Source organism: Brienomyrus brachyistius, chromosome 11, assembly GCF_023856365.1.
Source record: "Brienomyrus brachyistius isolate T26 chromosome 11, BBRACH_0.4, whole genome shotgun sequence".
In the NCBI taxonomy this organism is placed as follows: Eukaryota; Metazoa; Chordata; class Actinopteri; order Osteoglossiformes; family Mormyridae; genus Brienomyrus; species Brienomyrus brachyistius.
The window spans coordinates 25,213,607-25,228,755 of record NC_064543.1 but is presented as its reverse complement, the minus strand read 5'-3'; the positions used below and the strand labels follow the sequence as shown (position 1 = coordinate 25,228,755).

The following is a 15,149-nucleotide window of genomic DNA, read 5'->3' as shown; positions in this document are numbered from 1 at the left end:
CTAACTAAAGCTTAAACTCCTGCAAAAGTCTGCATGATCGCTGGGACCGAGACACAGAGCTTTTGTACACTGTTTACATGGAGAAACAGGGCTCAAAAGACGTGGTGGATGTTTCCTCCCACTGCCTCCAGTGCATCCTTAGTCCCACTGAAGGTGCAGAGAAGGGCAGCAAGAAGCCAAATGCCTAATCTCACACGATCCTCGTGCTTATGAGGAGGCAGCCGGCTTTATCCAGCTGTAGGGAACTGACTTAGAGGATCAAGGATGGATTACTTTTGTCTAGACCACATTAATAAAATAAGTGATACATGGCCAGTAATAAATTGTTAAAAACATGATAATAATCAGGCCCAAACAGCAGGACTGAAATTCCATCTCTGGACCATCCATCAGAACAGTAACGCAGAATAGGTCCACTCACGCTATTGGGATGAAGTTATCAGAGCTGATTAGTGATTATGCCGACAAACAGTGCTGGTCAGAGAGTCCTGCTACATGCTGCTCTCTCACACACTGGGGACCAGCATGTCAAGTGTGCAAAATCGCACTGCGAGCACATGGCCCGTCATGACTCAATTTCAGTAGATGGAGGTATCTAGGCTGTAGTGCAAATAGCAGAACAGCTGGCAGAGAGGCGGGCTCTTCCCATAGCAGGCATTCATCAGCGCGCCTCAGGGCCAAGCTTTGTGGACAAGAGCACTATGATAACGTGGGTCAGAAAGAACGCACTGCAACCCCAATTTGGGAGCCAATCCAAGCCTTTTCCCAGAATCCCCAGCATAGCTCTAAGACTTCCGACAAATGCTACACTGAGCTGCGATGAATTCATATAAAAGTTCCTAAGCTAAAATGTTCCCTGCCAAAATAAAAGCTTCCCTAGAGACAGGGAGAGACACTGGACAGTATTAACCCCCCCCCCCCCTACACACACACACACACACACACACACACACACACAATCTCACCCGTCAAGCTGATAAAGAATTAGGTAGAAAGGAATAGAAAAAGACAAAGACCATCAATGAGAACGATACGAAATTTCCAAGAACTGTCACATATGAAAAACAAGCTGAAATAACACAGGCAGCCAGAAACATAAAAAATAACGGCTCAGTACTGGGGCACGTGTGAGTGTGCAGCCGTGTTCATAAGTGGCACTAATTCATTCAGCAGCGGACAAAAATTGGGAAAAAACAAGCAGACAGATATGATACATCAGATATTTAACTGCACAAAGGGCAGCATTTGCAAGGAAGCACTCCAGCACTGAGGCAGAGCCTGTGCAATTCAGGGCAAAAACATCTTAACCCAGACTACATGTTTATAAATGAAAATATGTGAATTAATACGTTACAAAAGTCAAACAAGCAACGTAAACAAAAACATGAGGATAAGCTCCACTGGAAAAACATCAAGTACGCTTAGTACCATCAAAATGCAGGATCTTCTGCTATGATAAATGTTCAGAACTTAAGTAAACTGACAAGACGAATTCAGTGCTGACCTCCTTATAAGCGACCATAACAAGAAAAGACCTTCCTAATTTAAATGCTCCCCATATTTCAAAGACAAGAAATAAACAGCATGCATGCATCTGTCCTGTAATCTTAATGCCACTGTTAAATTCAGCTCCTTGAGTTTGGCACTTGGTTATTTTGCTAAAAGCAGTCAGAAAAAGAAAAACAATCGATTGTGTTCTCCTCCTGACGTTACTTTTGAACCTGCAGTCACATATACAACAAAAGTCTTAGTCGGTCAAAATGTTTTAAGTTATTTCTTTGGGCAGTGTGTGTGTATGTGTGTTTGTGTATATGCTCAAAAAATCCCAGAATTTAATATTAGAATATATGCTAATGGACAGCAACACAATACAACATTTATATGCTCCAAGAAGTTACTGATACCTTGCTGGATGGCTAGATGAACATCGCTTCAGTTCCCAAACCTCTCCTTGGCAACATCCCAGCCATTTCATGTTTGTGTTAAATTTCACCACCAGCTCACTAAAATAAATAAACTAAATAACCTAATAAGTATTGATTAGCTAAATGAGGCGTGCTAGTGGTCGAATCAAGTTAATGGGTATATTGCATAGTTAGTGCAAAATCATAATTTCTAACGAACATGAAGTTAATTTTAACATAATTTTTGTTAACTAAAACCTTCGCACAGTACTGTATGTTATTTGAGCACTTCAGGGCAACCAGAATTTGAGTCCTTTACGATTCTGCATATTGCTGGAAAGACTGGCCTGATCTAATTTACTGTCCATGAACTCTGCCATAACATCACACTTTGGCTTATAATGGCGATCCTGTTACATGCCATGTGTTTTGTCTCTTGAGGGCAGCAAATAGGCTCAATGGAAACCTTTGCATTGACTCAGGGATACTGATGACAAATATCTGACAGCTTGTGATGGTTTGCACTTTAAAAATCAGCCTGTCCAGAACTTTCACTTCATTATCCTTCAGGTGTTTCAGCCTGGCATTTACCGCCAGTCTCATTAACACGCTGTAACTGCTCAGTTACCTGAGTCCCGGTGTCCGAAAGGAGACTGAATGCGTGTAAGTGGCTGGGAGAAACCCTTTAGTTAGCAGAAGAAAAACAGAAGCTACACCGATGCTGCAGAAGCGCCTGGGTCTGCATGTTGGCAGAAGAGCACAAAGTTCACACAGAGGCCAGCTGTGACGTTAGTCAAAGCCCCTCAGCATTCCTCTTTTTCTCAGGCAGCGACGGCGCCTGCCTGTGGTCTGGAGGCCTTGGCCACAGAGGCACCTGGTTCTCAGGGCTACGTGTGAGCCTCTGGAGGGGGTCCAGGCTAAGCCGAGAGCGGCAGCGAGCCAGCTCTACAGGAAAGGTCGGAGCTCGCTATGGCCAATACGCGCTTATTGATGCAGCCTAACACTATGTAAGGGTATGGCTGTTTGCCCTTTCTCTGGTTCTTAAATTGGCCATGGGAGCTAGAGGGGAAGAAATGCACAGACCCAGCTGCACTGGCCATGTGAGTTCTTGCTTCAGAAGGTGAACTGGGGGGGGGGGGGGGGGTGAGGGGGGGGCATGGGGACAGCACCTGATAGGGATTCGCACTTTCAAATCGTCCCGAGTCATGATCACAAGACGGTGCCTGATGACACAGCACCCTGTGCATCATGGGTATGTGCGCTGTGCAAAGCCACCTGTCCCCAGGAGATGTGACAGCGGCAGGCTCTGCTGTCCGCCCACTTTGACAGTGACAGAAGCCCTGCCATCCCATATTCCTACCCCTAGATAATGCTAAAGGGTGATCTGAGGGGCGGTATAATTAGCGAGCAAGCAGAGCTGACATGTTAATACTGGGGGGGGGGGGCTTCTCAGACTGGAAAGGAACAATTTCTCGAGTGTCTTTCCCTCTTTCCCAGCAGCCCATGTGGTCTGACCTTCACCCTTATTCACAGTGCGGAGAAGCTGCATCTGTCAATGGAAATCTCCATTATCATGTTTCCCACACTGAAGATAAAAGACGTCTGACGTCACAGAGTCAGGCTCTGCAGGGCTGCCTGAAAGCCACGATACCGTAATGGTAAATTAGGCTGAAAAGGAGACTTAATGGCAGAAACAATTCCAGATCATACAAAAATCCTAATTTTCAAAAATATGTAGCAGGACTATCTGCTATGTTTATAATTAAGCTATACATTCAATGTCAGTGGCAGCATCCCTCAGGCTTTCCAGCTAAACTGGTTGAATTGGGTGAATCCTTGAATGAACTGAAATCTGTCTTGGAGACAATTTTTCTTCTAGCTGAAGATATCTCTGTCATAAGTCAATGATTTATGATTAAAGCCAATTAAGGCAGCAATCTATGTTATGTCGAATGTTACCTTTACATTCATTTTGCACCAGTGTAAATGTTTCTGCCTTTCACTGATTGATACAAAGGCAAAAAAACTAGAAAACCACATATAAGAACGGCATCATAAGTCATTTTGCGTCGCCATGAAATTCTGACACCTTTCTCGATTTAAGCTCCCATGTGAATTTTGACAGGAATTCCTTGTTTATAGATCTTAATGTAAGACAAAACTGTGGAATTTGTTTCTGTAAAAAAAGCTTCAAATTACCATGTTTGACTGCCTGTTATATTTTCAAGACAGAGTCTTGCGGATTTAAGTGTTTGGAGCATTAAAATATTTGTAATTAGCTGGAAATCAGGCACAAAGCGGGCAACTATTAGCCACGGAAAACACAACAGAAAACAAACTTAGAGGGTACAGGTTCACGTCTCAAGAGGAAGCTGCTGTTGGATCTCGACCACATTGCTCAGCCTCAGCGGCTCCAGCGAATACCGCACCGTAAAAATCGTAAAAGTGTCAACACAACTGTGAACTCATTCATTTATTAAGTAGTAAGAACAAATCGCAACTGACAGAAGAAGAAACCCAACCGAAACACACCCCAGCTGCAAACCATTTCCATTTTGTTAGAATCACTTAGGTAACGTTCAAATAAATAATCGGTCAAATGAGCACTTCGGCCTGTGTAGATGTGTTTTCATTGTTTATGAAAGCAGGTTGACAATGGTGGCAAAAGAGTCAAACTTCAGGTGCAAGACTCAGAGAATAAAACCTCCCCAAGAAGTAAAGCGAGACCATCTATTATTTTGGTGGGCAGTAATCCATAAGAGAATCCCTTGGCAGCATTCAGTCCACAGGACAATCCGTCTATGGAGAACCTCAATGCAAATGGACCAGCTTGTTCGGGTTTGTATCCAGCTGGAAGTAATAGAAGAACGTTGTGTCTGTCGCTAGGGCAACCGAACACTCATACTTGTGGTGCACATCACTGCGATGGAGAGTGACCGTCACGGCTGGGCTTGCGTCCGTTTCGGCTATATTTAAGAACCGTTCCTCCTCTTGTAGGGAGTAAAACTAGGACACAGGCTAAGTTAAGCTGCGCCCCAGTTGCTCATGTCAATATTTAAGTTCCCCTCTCAAAAGGTATCTGAAATGGGGGGCAAGCTGTGAAGTAGCTTCTGTTAAATCTTTGACGTTTGGCATGTATCAGGCCCTGAGGCAGCAGCTACTAATAAAATGCTACTGTAATTCAAAAAGGAATGCCCTCAACAAAACTAGCCAATAAGAGAAGCCTCTTACACATAAACCGAGCTTGTCAGTCCAAGCTCTCCTGCTTTCCGTTCGAGAAGCGTCAATATGGCAGTGTGACTCACCCGGTAGAAGGCCGTCAGTAATGGTAGGAGAGCAGCAGCAACCGTAAACTCCTCAGAGTTGGAACAGTCCTGGAAAACAAAACACCAGCTCATATACACAGGCTGTTTGGAGGGAGAGGAAAAAGGCATTTTTCATCCATACTCTTTCATATCTTCCAGTCTCTACTAGTAACAAGCACAAGGCAAAAACAACCACGCTCGGCAAAGCCAATACTTGTGGAACCCGTATTTCTTCAGATTGAAAGTGCCAACCCAAATGGTGTGCTTAGGGTGACAGAGAGAAGATAAGATTTTTGGCTAACTGGGAATCCAAGGTTAGTTTGATCTATCAGGGGTCTGGAAGTGAGAAGCAGTGAGAACCATGTGAGTTTCATATTCAACTGCAGCACAGGGGATTTCAATATTAGAATAGAATAGGATAGAATAGAATGGAATAGAATAGAATAGAATAGAATAGAATAGAATAAACCTTTATTATTCCACAGATGAGAAATTTAAGTGTTACAGAGCTCTTATACAAAAGGAATATAGAAGAACAGAACAGGTAGGTCAGTTGTCTATATACCAAATTTAAAAAGAAAATACAAATAGTTTTTACAGAGATATGTACACAAGTATTTGGGGGGGGGTGGGGTGTGAATGATCCTGGTGAAATATACAGTGCACAAGCAAGCGGCAGATCGGTAACAGCAATGAAAGACAGATGATATGTCAGTTAGACAGGTAACAACGCTAAACTGAGTTATAAAGTCTGACAGCTGCCGGTAAGAATGAACTGCGGTAGCGCTCCTTCCTACACTATGGGTGTAGAAGTCTACTGCTGAATGAGCTGCTCAGAGCTCGTACAGTCTCATGCAGGGGGTGGGGATGTTGTCCATAATGGATGTCAGCTTAGACAGCATCCTCTGTTCCCCAACCTGCTCGGTGGATTTCAGCAGACAGTCCAGGACATTGCTGGCCCTCTTCACCAGTTTGTTAAGTGTCCCCCTGTCCCTCTCTGAAATTCCACCACACCAACAGACCACAGCATAGAGGATAGCAGACGTTACCACAGTGTCATAGAAGAAGAGTCCTAAAGGATCTTAGCCGCCTTTACAGGTGAAAACGTCTTAGACCCTTTTTGTAAACAGCCTCAGTATTTGTAGACCAGTCCTGTTTGTTATTGAGGTGAACACCCAGGTATTTGTACTCCTCCACCGTTTCAATGTCCAGACCCTGGATAATCACCGGTGTAGTAGGGGGGAGACTTCTTGCTGAAGTCAATCACCAGTTCCTTCGTCTTGCTGGCATTGAAACGAAGATGGTTCTGTTCACACCAGCTGACAAAGCCATTGATGACCCCCCTGTATTCCAGTTCGTTCCCCTCTGACAGCCTACCAACAATGGCAGAGTCATCTGAAAACTTCTGGAGGTGGCAAGTGTCCGTGTTGTAACTGAAGTCCGCAGTGTATAGGGTGAAGAGGAAAGGGGCGAGTGCTGTTCCCTGTGGGGCCCCCGTGCTACAGACTACTACCTCAGACACACAGTCCCGGAGCCTCACACACTGCGGTCTCCTGAAGAGGAAGTCAGTAATCCACGTGTCTTATTCTGCTGCTTCTTACAGCCTAAAGATGTGATCATATGATCACACCTGCACTGGGAAGTGTACAGATACATACATGTACAATTCTCCTAACAGAAAACTGTGAACACATTAACTACATTAACCAGGTTGTTCCCAGCGGCCGGCTTGACCCGACACGCTGTTCAGTTTGGAGGTAAACCAATGCTTTTATCAGAACTGCAAACCCAGACACAGAGTGAAGGTAGGCAGCTACAGCAAAACATCTGAGACTAACAATGTCATTATCTGGGTGAAAAGCAATGTACTTTGCAATACATTCATTTTGCCCTCAAGGTTGGATGCTTATGTGTCATTTGCTAATTAAGTGTTAACAAAGTATTTTCTTTTAGCATCATTTTCTTGTGAGAACTAATCCCTATAATCAATTATTTTAACAAATGTGTTTACTTCTGCTGACCTCCACATCAGCTTTAAAACAAGAGGAGTGAAATGTAAGCGTACAAAAATGCAGCACAAGGCCGCAGCCAAGGCTGGGCCAAACCAAACGTCACTAAAACTATGTGCTCCAGTGTGTCGATTTTGCAACACACTTCTCTGCTAAGGCCCGAGTGCACTGAAAACAGGCCGCTCCTGTGCCAGAGAGACCAAACGCTGACCCCTGACCCCTGCTGACCCGTCAAACCAAGGAAGCAGTAAACAGTATTAAGATCACAGCCCGAGTCGCCCATTTCTACTGAGCGCCAATGGCTGGGCGGGGGTGCACTGTCACCTCACACCTCCAGGCTGTGCGGCTTTGAACCCGGCACCACGTGTGTGCAGTCTGCATGTTCTCCCCTTGTATGGAATTACCTCCCACAGTCTTAGGATATGCAGCAAGGCTCATTTACGCCTCTAAATTGCTCACAGTGTGAGAATGTGTACGTGTCCCGCAATGAACTGGCAACCCATGGTGTGCTCATGCCTTGGGTCCTGTGCTGCCTGGGACAGGCTCCAGGTATCCCCCTACCCTCCCCCCACCAGCCTGTCCTGGATAAGCAATTGGAAGATGGAGGGATGGTTAAATATATTTAAGAATGACAGGAAATTACAGGAAAGGATATAATGACATGTTTCAGTGATGAGAGTGAAACAAAAGAAGGTGCTGCAGAAAACCCTGTGAGTTTTCACAGAAAGCCAGATGCCTCTGACTCATTTGGGAAGGTGCGTGCGCCTGTGAGCATACACTCGCATTCCAGGCTGTGTCAGAGTCTCGTCGCAGGGCCGTGGCTGCCGGACATGGCCCCCTTCTCCCGCTCGGGGTCACCTGGGTCAGCCGTAACTCATGACGAGCCTTCCTCACGCGGGGAGGGACGTGCGGGCACAGAGGTTTGCCACAGTGCACAAAGGGAGGCTTCCTGCTCGCTCACCCCCCCCCCCCCCCCCCCCCCCCAATCTCAGCTTAATACTGCAACTTTGGCATAGGTGGCTTCACTAAGGATGCAGGGGGTATTACCAAGAGCCAAGAGCACAGGGTATACCAAGAACAATCATAAGTCACACAACAAACAATGGTATGTGAAATTCAATGGAAACTTTTACGACGCTGTCATGGGGTTTGTTTTGGTGAAAGATGCATCCTTTTTACCTAAAGAACCTTCTCGTGGAAACCTCTATTTCTCTCATCAGAATCCTCCAGAATATTTGGTTTGAGGACAAGACATAAATAAAAATACAAATTATAAAATAATTCAATCTGATTCTCTGTCACGGATGTGTGGATCTTGCAACTGATTTTATCCTGAACAAACAACAGTTTTTTTCTGATTGGAAGGCTCTCTCACACCAGAGGTAAATTTGCAGTTGCTGTTATTAAGGAATGTGTCAAAGTCTTCCTACTCTTTCCATTTTAATTCAAATGCTTCAACATTTGTTTTATAGTTCAGTCCAAAAAATGTTTAACTATGATGCAAATTCAGCTCATCTAGGTAACAGGCCGCAGGACGACGTGTCAGGGCCACCCTTGCAAAAAGCATTTATAAATCATTTTAGGAAGGAGCACCAAAAGATCCACAGCTGCACTGTCCAGTTCTTCAATCTGAAAAACCAGGCACAGACTTATATGTTAGCAGATGTTAATGATGGCATTCCTATTCCTGCGCCACGGCCCCAACAGATAGGCCTTATCGCAGCAGTGAGTGTTTATGACACAGCATGAGAGAAGCTCCCTGAAGCAAGCATCAGGCCTATCAGCTTCGCTTCTACACAAACACGCAGACAAGCACTGGCTGCCAGTGGCTTCGCATGCGCATCCCCTCGAATGAGCCGCAAGAAGCATGACTCTCAGAAACCACGTTCTGTAAAAGTCGGGGACTGCGTTTGTAAGAAAGGAGATGATCGATACACAATAAGTGGGATGTAGGATCATACAGAAGGATGCTGGTTTTCCTGCCAAACGTGCTGCTATAGTGTAACAGAAAAATTGTCCTCAATATCAGCCAGACAAGCTACCAAAAGCGTAGGTTTGGATTCAGCGTCGGTGGGGGCCAAATCAGCCCCCAACCCCCACCCCACAAACACACAGCACTCCCATAACATGTCCCTACCTTTCATTCCCAAATCTACAGCCTTGACCTGCACCCAAAAACAATAAACGTACTTATATTCTAAACAGTGCAGTTATTTTATTTTCGACATTTACCTGCTTTAAACAAGCACACTTTGTTTTCATCATATAACCAAAACACATATTGCATGTGATATACATTTCAGCCATAAGGAACAGTTGTAAGGATGTGTTCTTACAAGAGTAATTACAGAACACTCCCATACGGCAGTAACTATGCACATATTCTACATTGCGTATATTATATCATGGAGAGTATCAACTGTTCCAAACGTGCAACACAAAGAGTAATTCCATCTGTCGCCTAGGAAGAGATTCCAAGTCAAGGTCTGGACATTTTGTGCAGAAAGCATGTTATGAACGTATATATTCCCTGAGCCTTCTGCTACCCCGCGGGTTTCATCCTCCATATACTTCCAGGCTAAACTCCGGCAAGCGCACAGCCCACCAGATAGGGGGTGCTGTAGAGACGCCTCAGTTGGCCGCGTGCTTGTGAAAGCAGCTGTCAAGGCTTGGTCAGCCCCGACGCAAATTTATCGGTGACAAGCTGAGCGCTCTGCCCTCACGGACTGGGAAGGAAGCGAGAGCCGGTAAACATTTGTCAGCCACATGCCATCCACGGCCTGACCTTTGACCTAATGTACAGTGCGGCGCACTTACTGAGCCCCCCGAGGACAGGCTCCCCAGCAGAGCGCGCACTAACCGGGAACAGAGTCACATAAAGCGGGCTCAAATAGCAACAAAAACACCGCCTAAATAAATGCTAATTCTCTGGAATTTCCTTAGTCACACATTTAAGTGATAAAAGATGTTTCGTGGCCATACAAATGAAGTCATAATTAGGACAAGCGATTTTGTCTTTTTGCCCAAGACTAGCTATATTTGAAAAACACAGTTCACTCTTCTAATGAGCCATTATACAGCCATCGCACAAAAAGTCCTGGGTTGACTTTCAGACCTTATAAATCACACTCTGGGGGTGGGCCGCGCCGATGGCCACGCTCAGCACAGGCCAGGGGGCAATCACCGCCATGCTCTCGGCCTTGTTTGGGGCCGAAGGTGATTCATCGCCAGTGGATCGTGAAAATGACAGCTGGCGCCGTGGCAACCTGTGACCTCCACACGCGTCCCAAAGGCAAGATGGAGGACTGCCGAAAGTGCATCAGTAAGGAGTAAAACGGCCCAACCCCAAAAGTCTGCGATGACACTTTCACAAAACACGCCGGCCTAGAAAAACACCAAAGAGACAAAAAACATTTCATAAAATAAGCTAATTCAATTTGAAGAGCAAGAAAAATAAGTTTTATGCGTTTTATTGTCATGAAACAAATCCGTAGTCTGAAAACTATGTCAGAATAAAGGGGTAAGATCTTCAGTGCCAATTTATTTATAAGCCGGCCAAATTATGCACACAATAAGAGACAGATAATGCAAAACGTCTGGGGGAGAGATGAGGAGAGGGGAGGAGAGGGGAGGCCACGTGTACAGCCAGAGGGTTCACCGTCCGCCTCACTACGACTCCCGCTCCTGCTCGTCCACTCCAGGAAGGTGACATTATGCCGTGGAATGAGCCCCGTTTGTGCTTCGGGCTCCTGTGAGCATCCACCCCCCCCCAAGCTGATGCCGGACTCCCCTCCCACTGCGTGGAGACCTAGCGGAGCCACGACGGTATCTGGACACCAGCCTCCAGAGTTCCTTCGTCCAGCACATTTTTACGAAAGCAGAGAGGCTGCCGTGTGTGTGACAGCTGGCTTCTCCATGCGATACGTACGGAGGAGGCCGCCAGCTATCTGGGAATGTGTCAACGTCCAAATACAAGTCCTCCTATCTCAGATACCATGCACGGAGAGCAGACACATGCTGTAAATCAGTGGCACACGCTCTCACTAATAATCTGCCTGGCAAAAACAAACAGGTCAAGAACACTAATGAGCTCTCTTTGCAATCGTCCAATGATTTATGCATTCCGTGTACATTGCATTCCAACATCTGTCCCGGAAAGCTGGAATGAGACCTTAGCTATGTAAGAAAACTGTTATATAATATAGCTGTCAGGAGGCCATCCCAAAGCAGCCATTTAGAATGTGAGACTAGGTCATCACTGATGAATCATGGTCCAGCAAACTTAATCTCAAGTACCAAATTATGTGTGTTTTGTAGAGGCCGGTATTCCTGCCTGTTCTGTACCCTGGAGCTGTAGTAGTTAAGCCCATTAATGTGTCAGAAGAAGATTGTGCAGGTGCCAAGCCGGTCTGGTTACCTACGATCTGAGAGGGGATCGCATTTAAAGCTGGAATTCTCCTCCAACCATTACATAACATTATTTCCTAGTAACCTTTCTCAAACTTACACAAACTGAACATTCTTCACCAGCTATGTAGAATGTCAAATTAATGGCAGAATGTCACTGCTGTAGTTTAAAATGGGGATAAAAAAAATGTAGGCACAAAATGTTCATGTTTAAAGTCTTGGATAAGATTTAATCAACAGACTGCAAAAAACTGACTGAAATGGACAATGCAGTGTAATCTATCCATTCTTTGTTCTTCCTCATATGTGAGATTTCTCTGACATGTTTTTCGTTAGCGGTTACGTGATTTCCAACTGGCCATTTCACATCGCCTAATGCACTGCAAACATCATTCTCAAATCACTGGCATAAGAATACAGTAGCACGGCAGTACACTCAGTTGACACAAAATTATAAACAAGATTACCCCTCCTGTTACTTGTCAAGCTGCTCGGGAACATTCTGAGTTCATACTAACAGATAGTCCAGCTGGACTGAGATCACCTCTGTGTGTGTGTGCACGCGAGTAGTGTGTGTGAGTGCGTGTTTGTATGTGTGTGTGTGTATGTGTGTGTGAGAGTGTGTGTGTTTGTATGTGTGTTTGTGAGTGTGTGTGAGCGGGTATACCTATCCTTCTGGGGACACAATGTCCCCATAATATGATAAATATTAGTTTTTTTCCCTTATGGGGACCGGTGTCTGAGTCATTTCTGTGGAAATGACATGCGCTGACTGACAGATGCATTCTGAGCAGTATCCCAGCCAACGCCTGATTGGCGTCGCACTTACAGCAAAAAATCACGCAAGTAATGATGACGTAGCATGAAGTAGCGTTTGCACCTGGGCTTCCTGACAGACTCAGTCATTTAAAGAGCATTTTCCGTGTTTTCAAAGTCCAAATGTGCCATTTGCAAATTGTGTCTTTGAGCAATAGTGCACAGACAGTCTCAGCAACCAAGGCAGAGGGATGGATTCAGCTGGAATTCCTCGCTAACCTGGCCACCATTGGTGAGGCCTGTGGCTGTCCCCCAATCAGCACTCAGCCCCTGTGTAATGGGTGGGGCTACACATCAAAAGAGCAGAGTGGAACAGCAATGCACACAGACTGGTGAGGAGGGAAAATGCAAAAGAACAATCAGGGAAACATTAATAGGAAAGAAGTGGAATAAAAGTACAAATGATCTGAAGTCATCACTAAGAGCCTCTGGGGTAAAACTGTTCTGCATTAACATAGCTCTTGGGCATACAAACTGGAAGCTGCAAAATGAAAAGAACCAATAACAGCTCTAGGGCAATGTAGAAGACATTACACTGTACCCCAGATAGATTATTCATATCAAATCAATATTCAAGGCTAAGCATGGCCCACGCGCAGCAGACACCCAGTCAGAAGTAAACAGTAGTGATGTCACCAGGAATAAACATGCTCAGGGTGTAAAAATGTACAAACATACGGAAAACATGACGATAAATCAGTATCTCAGAAATAAATAAATACCAAATGTGCATCGCTGACCGGCTGTATCCAGACATGGCTTGTAAAAAGGGGAGGTCGAAAAAGGAAACATGCATTTCTTTCTGGACCAGCTGAAAGGAAGGTATTTCAGAGCTCGCCTGACAGATCTGCCTGCTCAGAGCTTGGCGGCTGTCCTGCACTTGTACGGTTCCCATTATGGACTAGATATCATATAAACAGCTACAAATGTCAATGTTAGCTCTAAATTAAAGACAGTTACAGCTACGATAAGACGATATGTAAGTAGAGAGAGGAGTTTATCTTTTTGGGGAAATTTAAGCATGATTTCCCACTGCCTAATTTCCTTTGGATGGGAAAAAAATAGCTGGATGCAAAAGTGGAACCTTGTATGAATGATAATAAATACCTCCCCGATGGTTTCGGCATTTCAAATCACAGTGCGAGCTTCACTTGGTGTTTGAATTTACACGTTTCTTGCAATGTGCTTCACGTGTCATTCTGCAACGGTCCCACGCAACCAGGTCCCAGGGAGGCCTGCGGGGCCATCTGAGGTGGCGGGAGCTGATCGGTACGAACCTGCAGCGCACAATTCATCAGCCGCACAACATGGTCGAACTGCTGGTGGTTCAAGATGGCCCGGTTCTGCTGCACGTGCAGCTGGAGCTCCTCTGTCAGGCACTGGCGGGCCGGCTTGCCCTTCAGGGCTCGGAGGGCGGCGGGAATCATCTGCCGGGACGCAGACACACAGAGACACACACAGATGAAAACACAACACAGACACACACAGAAACATCAGACAGATACAAACACACCACAGACACACACACACACACACACACAGACACAGACAGATACAAACACACCACAGACACAGACAGATACAAACACACCACAGACACACACACATAAATACCAGACACACACCACCGATACACACAGAAACAAGACAGACACACAGACACATACACAGAAACCACAGACACAGAAACAACAGACACACACAGAAACCACAAAAACATGCAGACACAAGACAGACACACACACACAGATACAAACACACACACACATATAATTATGCCACAAATACACACACACCACAGACAAAAGAACCAGAGACACACACAAACACAGAAACCACAGACACACACAGACAAACCATAGAGACACAAACCACAGACACAGAAACCAGAGACACAGAAACCACAGAGACACAGAAACCACAGAGACACACAGAAACCACAGAGACACACAAACCACAGAGACACACACAAACCACAGAGACACACACAAACCACAGAGACACACAAACCACAGAGACACACAAACCACAGAGACACACAAACCACAGAGACACACACAAACCACAGAGACACACAAACCACAGAGACACACAAACCACAGAGACACAGAAACCACAGAGACACAGAAACCACACACACACACCACAGGCAAACATGAAAATGGACGCTCGCAGGTCGAAATAGGCAGCAGTGGTTACATGCTGACCGCATTCCGCTTCAGGCAATTCACACTTGTAACCCCAAGCTGCTGGCAAGAAACAGACCCGTATTTGACCCCCCCACCCCAAAAAACCCACAAGCCACCTCCCCAAAGACAACGGCCTGCCAGATCTGCAGCAATCATTCAAGGAAAAGATAACTATTTAAAAAAATTCAAATAAGCCACATTTCTGGCAGTGCACGTATAGAATGAAAGGGCTGCTTCATGTGCACTTTGCGAGCCGAAGGCTTTACTGGCTCGGAGGCGCAATTAGCCGCGTGCTCGGCGTGTTTGTAACCACGTGGGGACACGGGCCTGCTTTATATAAGCACTACATCAAGCCCCGCGGGCGCCCGCCCAGCCTATAAACAAGGGACGAAACAGAAAGGAACCATGTGTTCATAAAGGCCGACCCGCACTTCGGCTCTGTCACGTGAAATCAAAACAAGCTGACGCTCGAAAAACACATTCGAGAAATAAACACAAGCAATTCTTTGGCTTACAACC

At 45.5% G+C, this 15,149-nt stretch overlaps 1 protein-coding gene across 1 annotated transcript in view; it reads right to left on the bottom strand.

Moving 5' to 3' along the window:
* Positions 1 to 15,149, bottom strand: part of LOC125704237 (myotubularin-related protein 13-like) — a 128,774-nt gene that overhangs the window by 30,263 nt on the left and 83,362 nt on the right. The window contains exons 16-17 of the mRNA XM_048969635.1: positions 13,719 to 13,868; positions 5,210 to 5,278 (exon numbers count right to left, since the gene is read on the bottom strand). Coding sequence (XP_048825592.1) covers positions 5,210 to 5,278; positions 13,719 to 13,868 — 219 coding nt within the window. The remainder of the gene's footprint in view (positions 1 to 5,209; positions 5,279 to 13,718; positions 13,869 to 15,149) is intronic.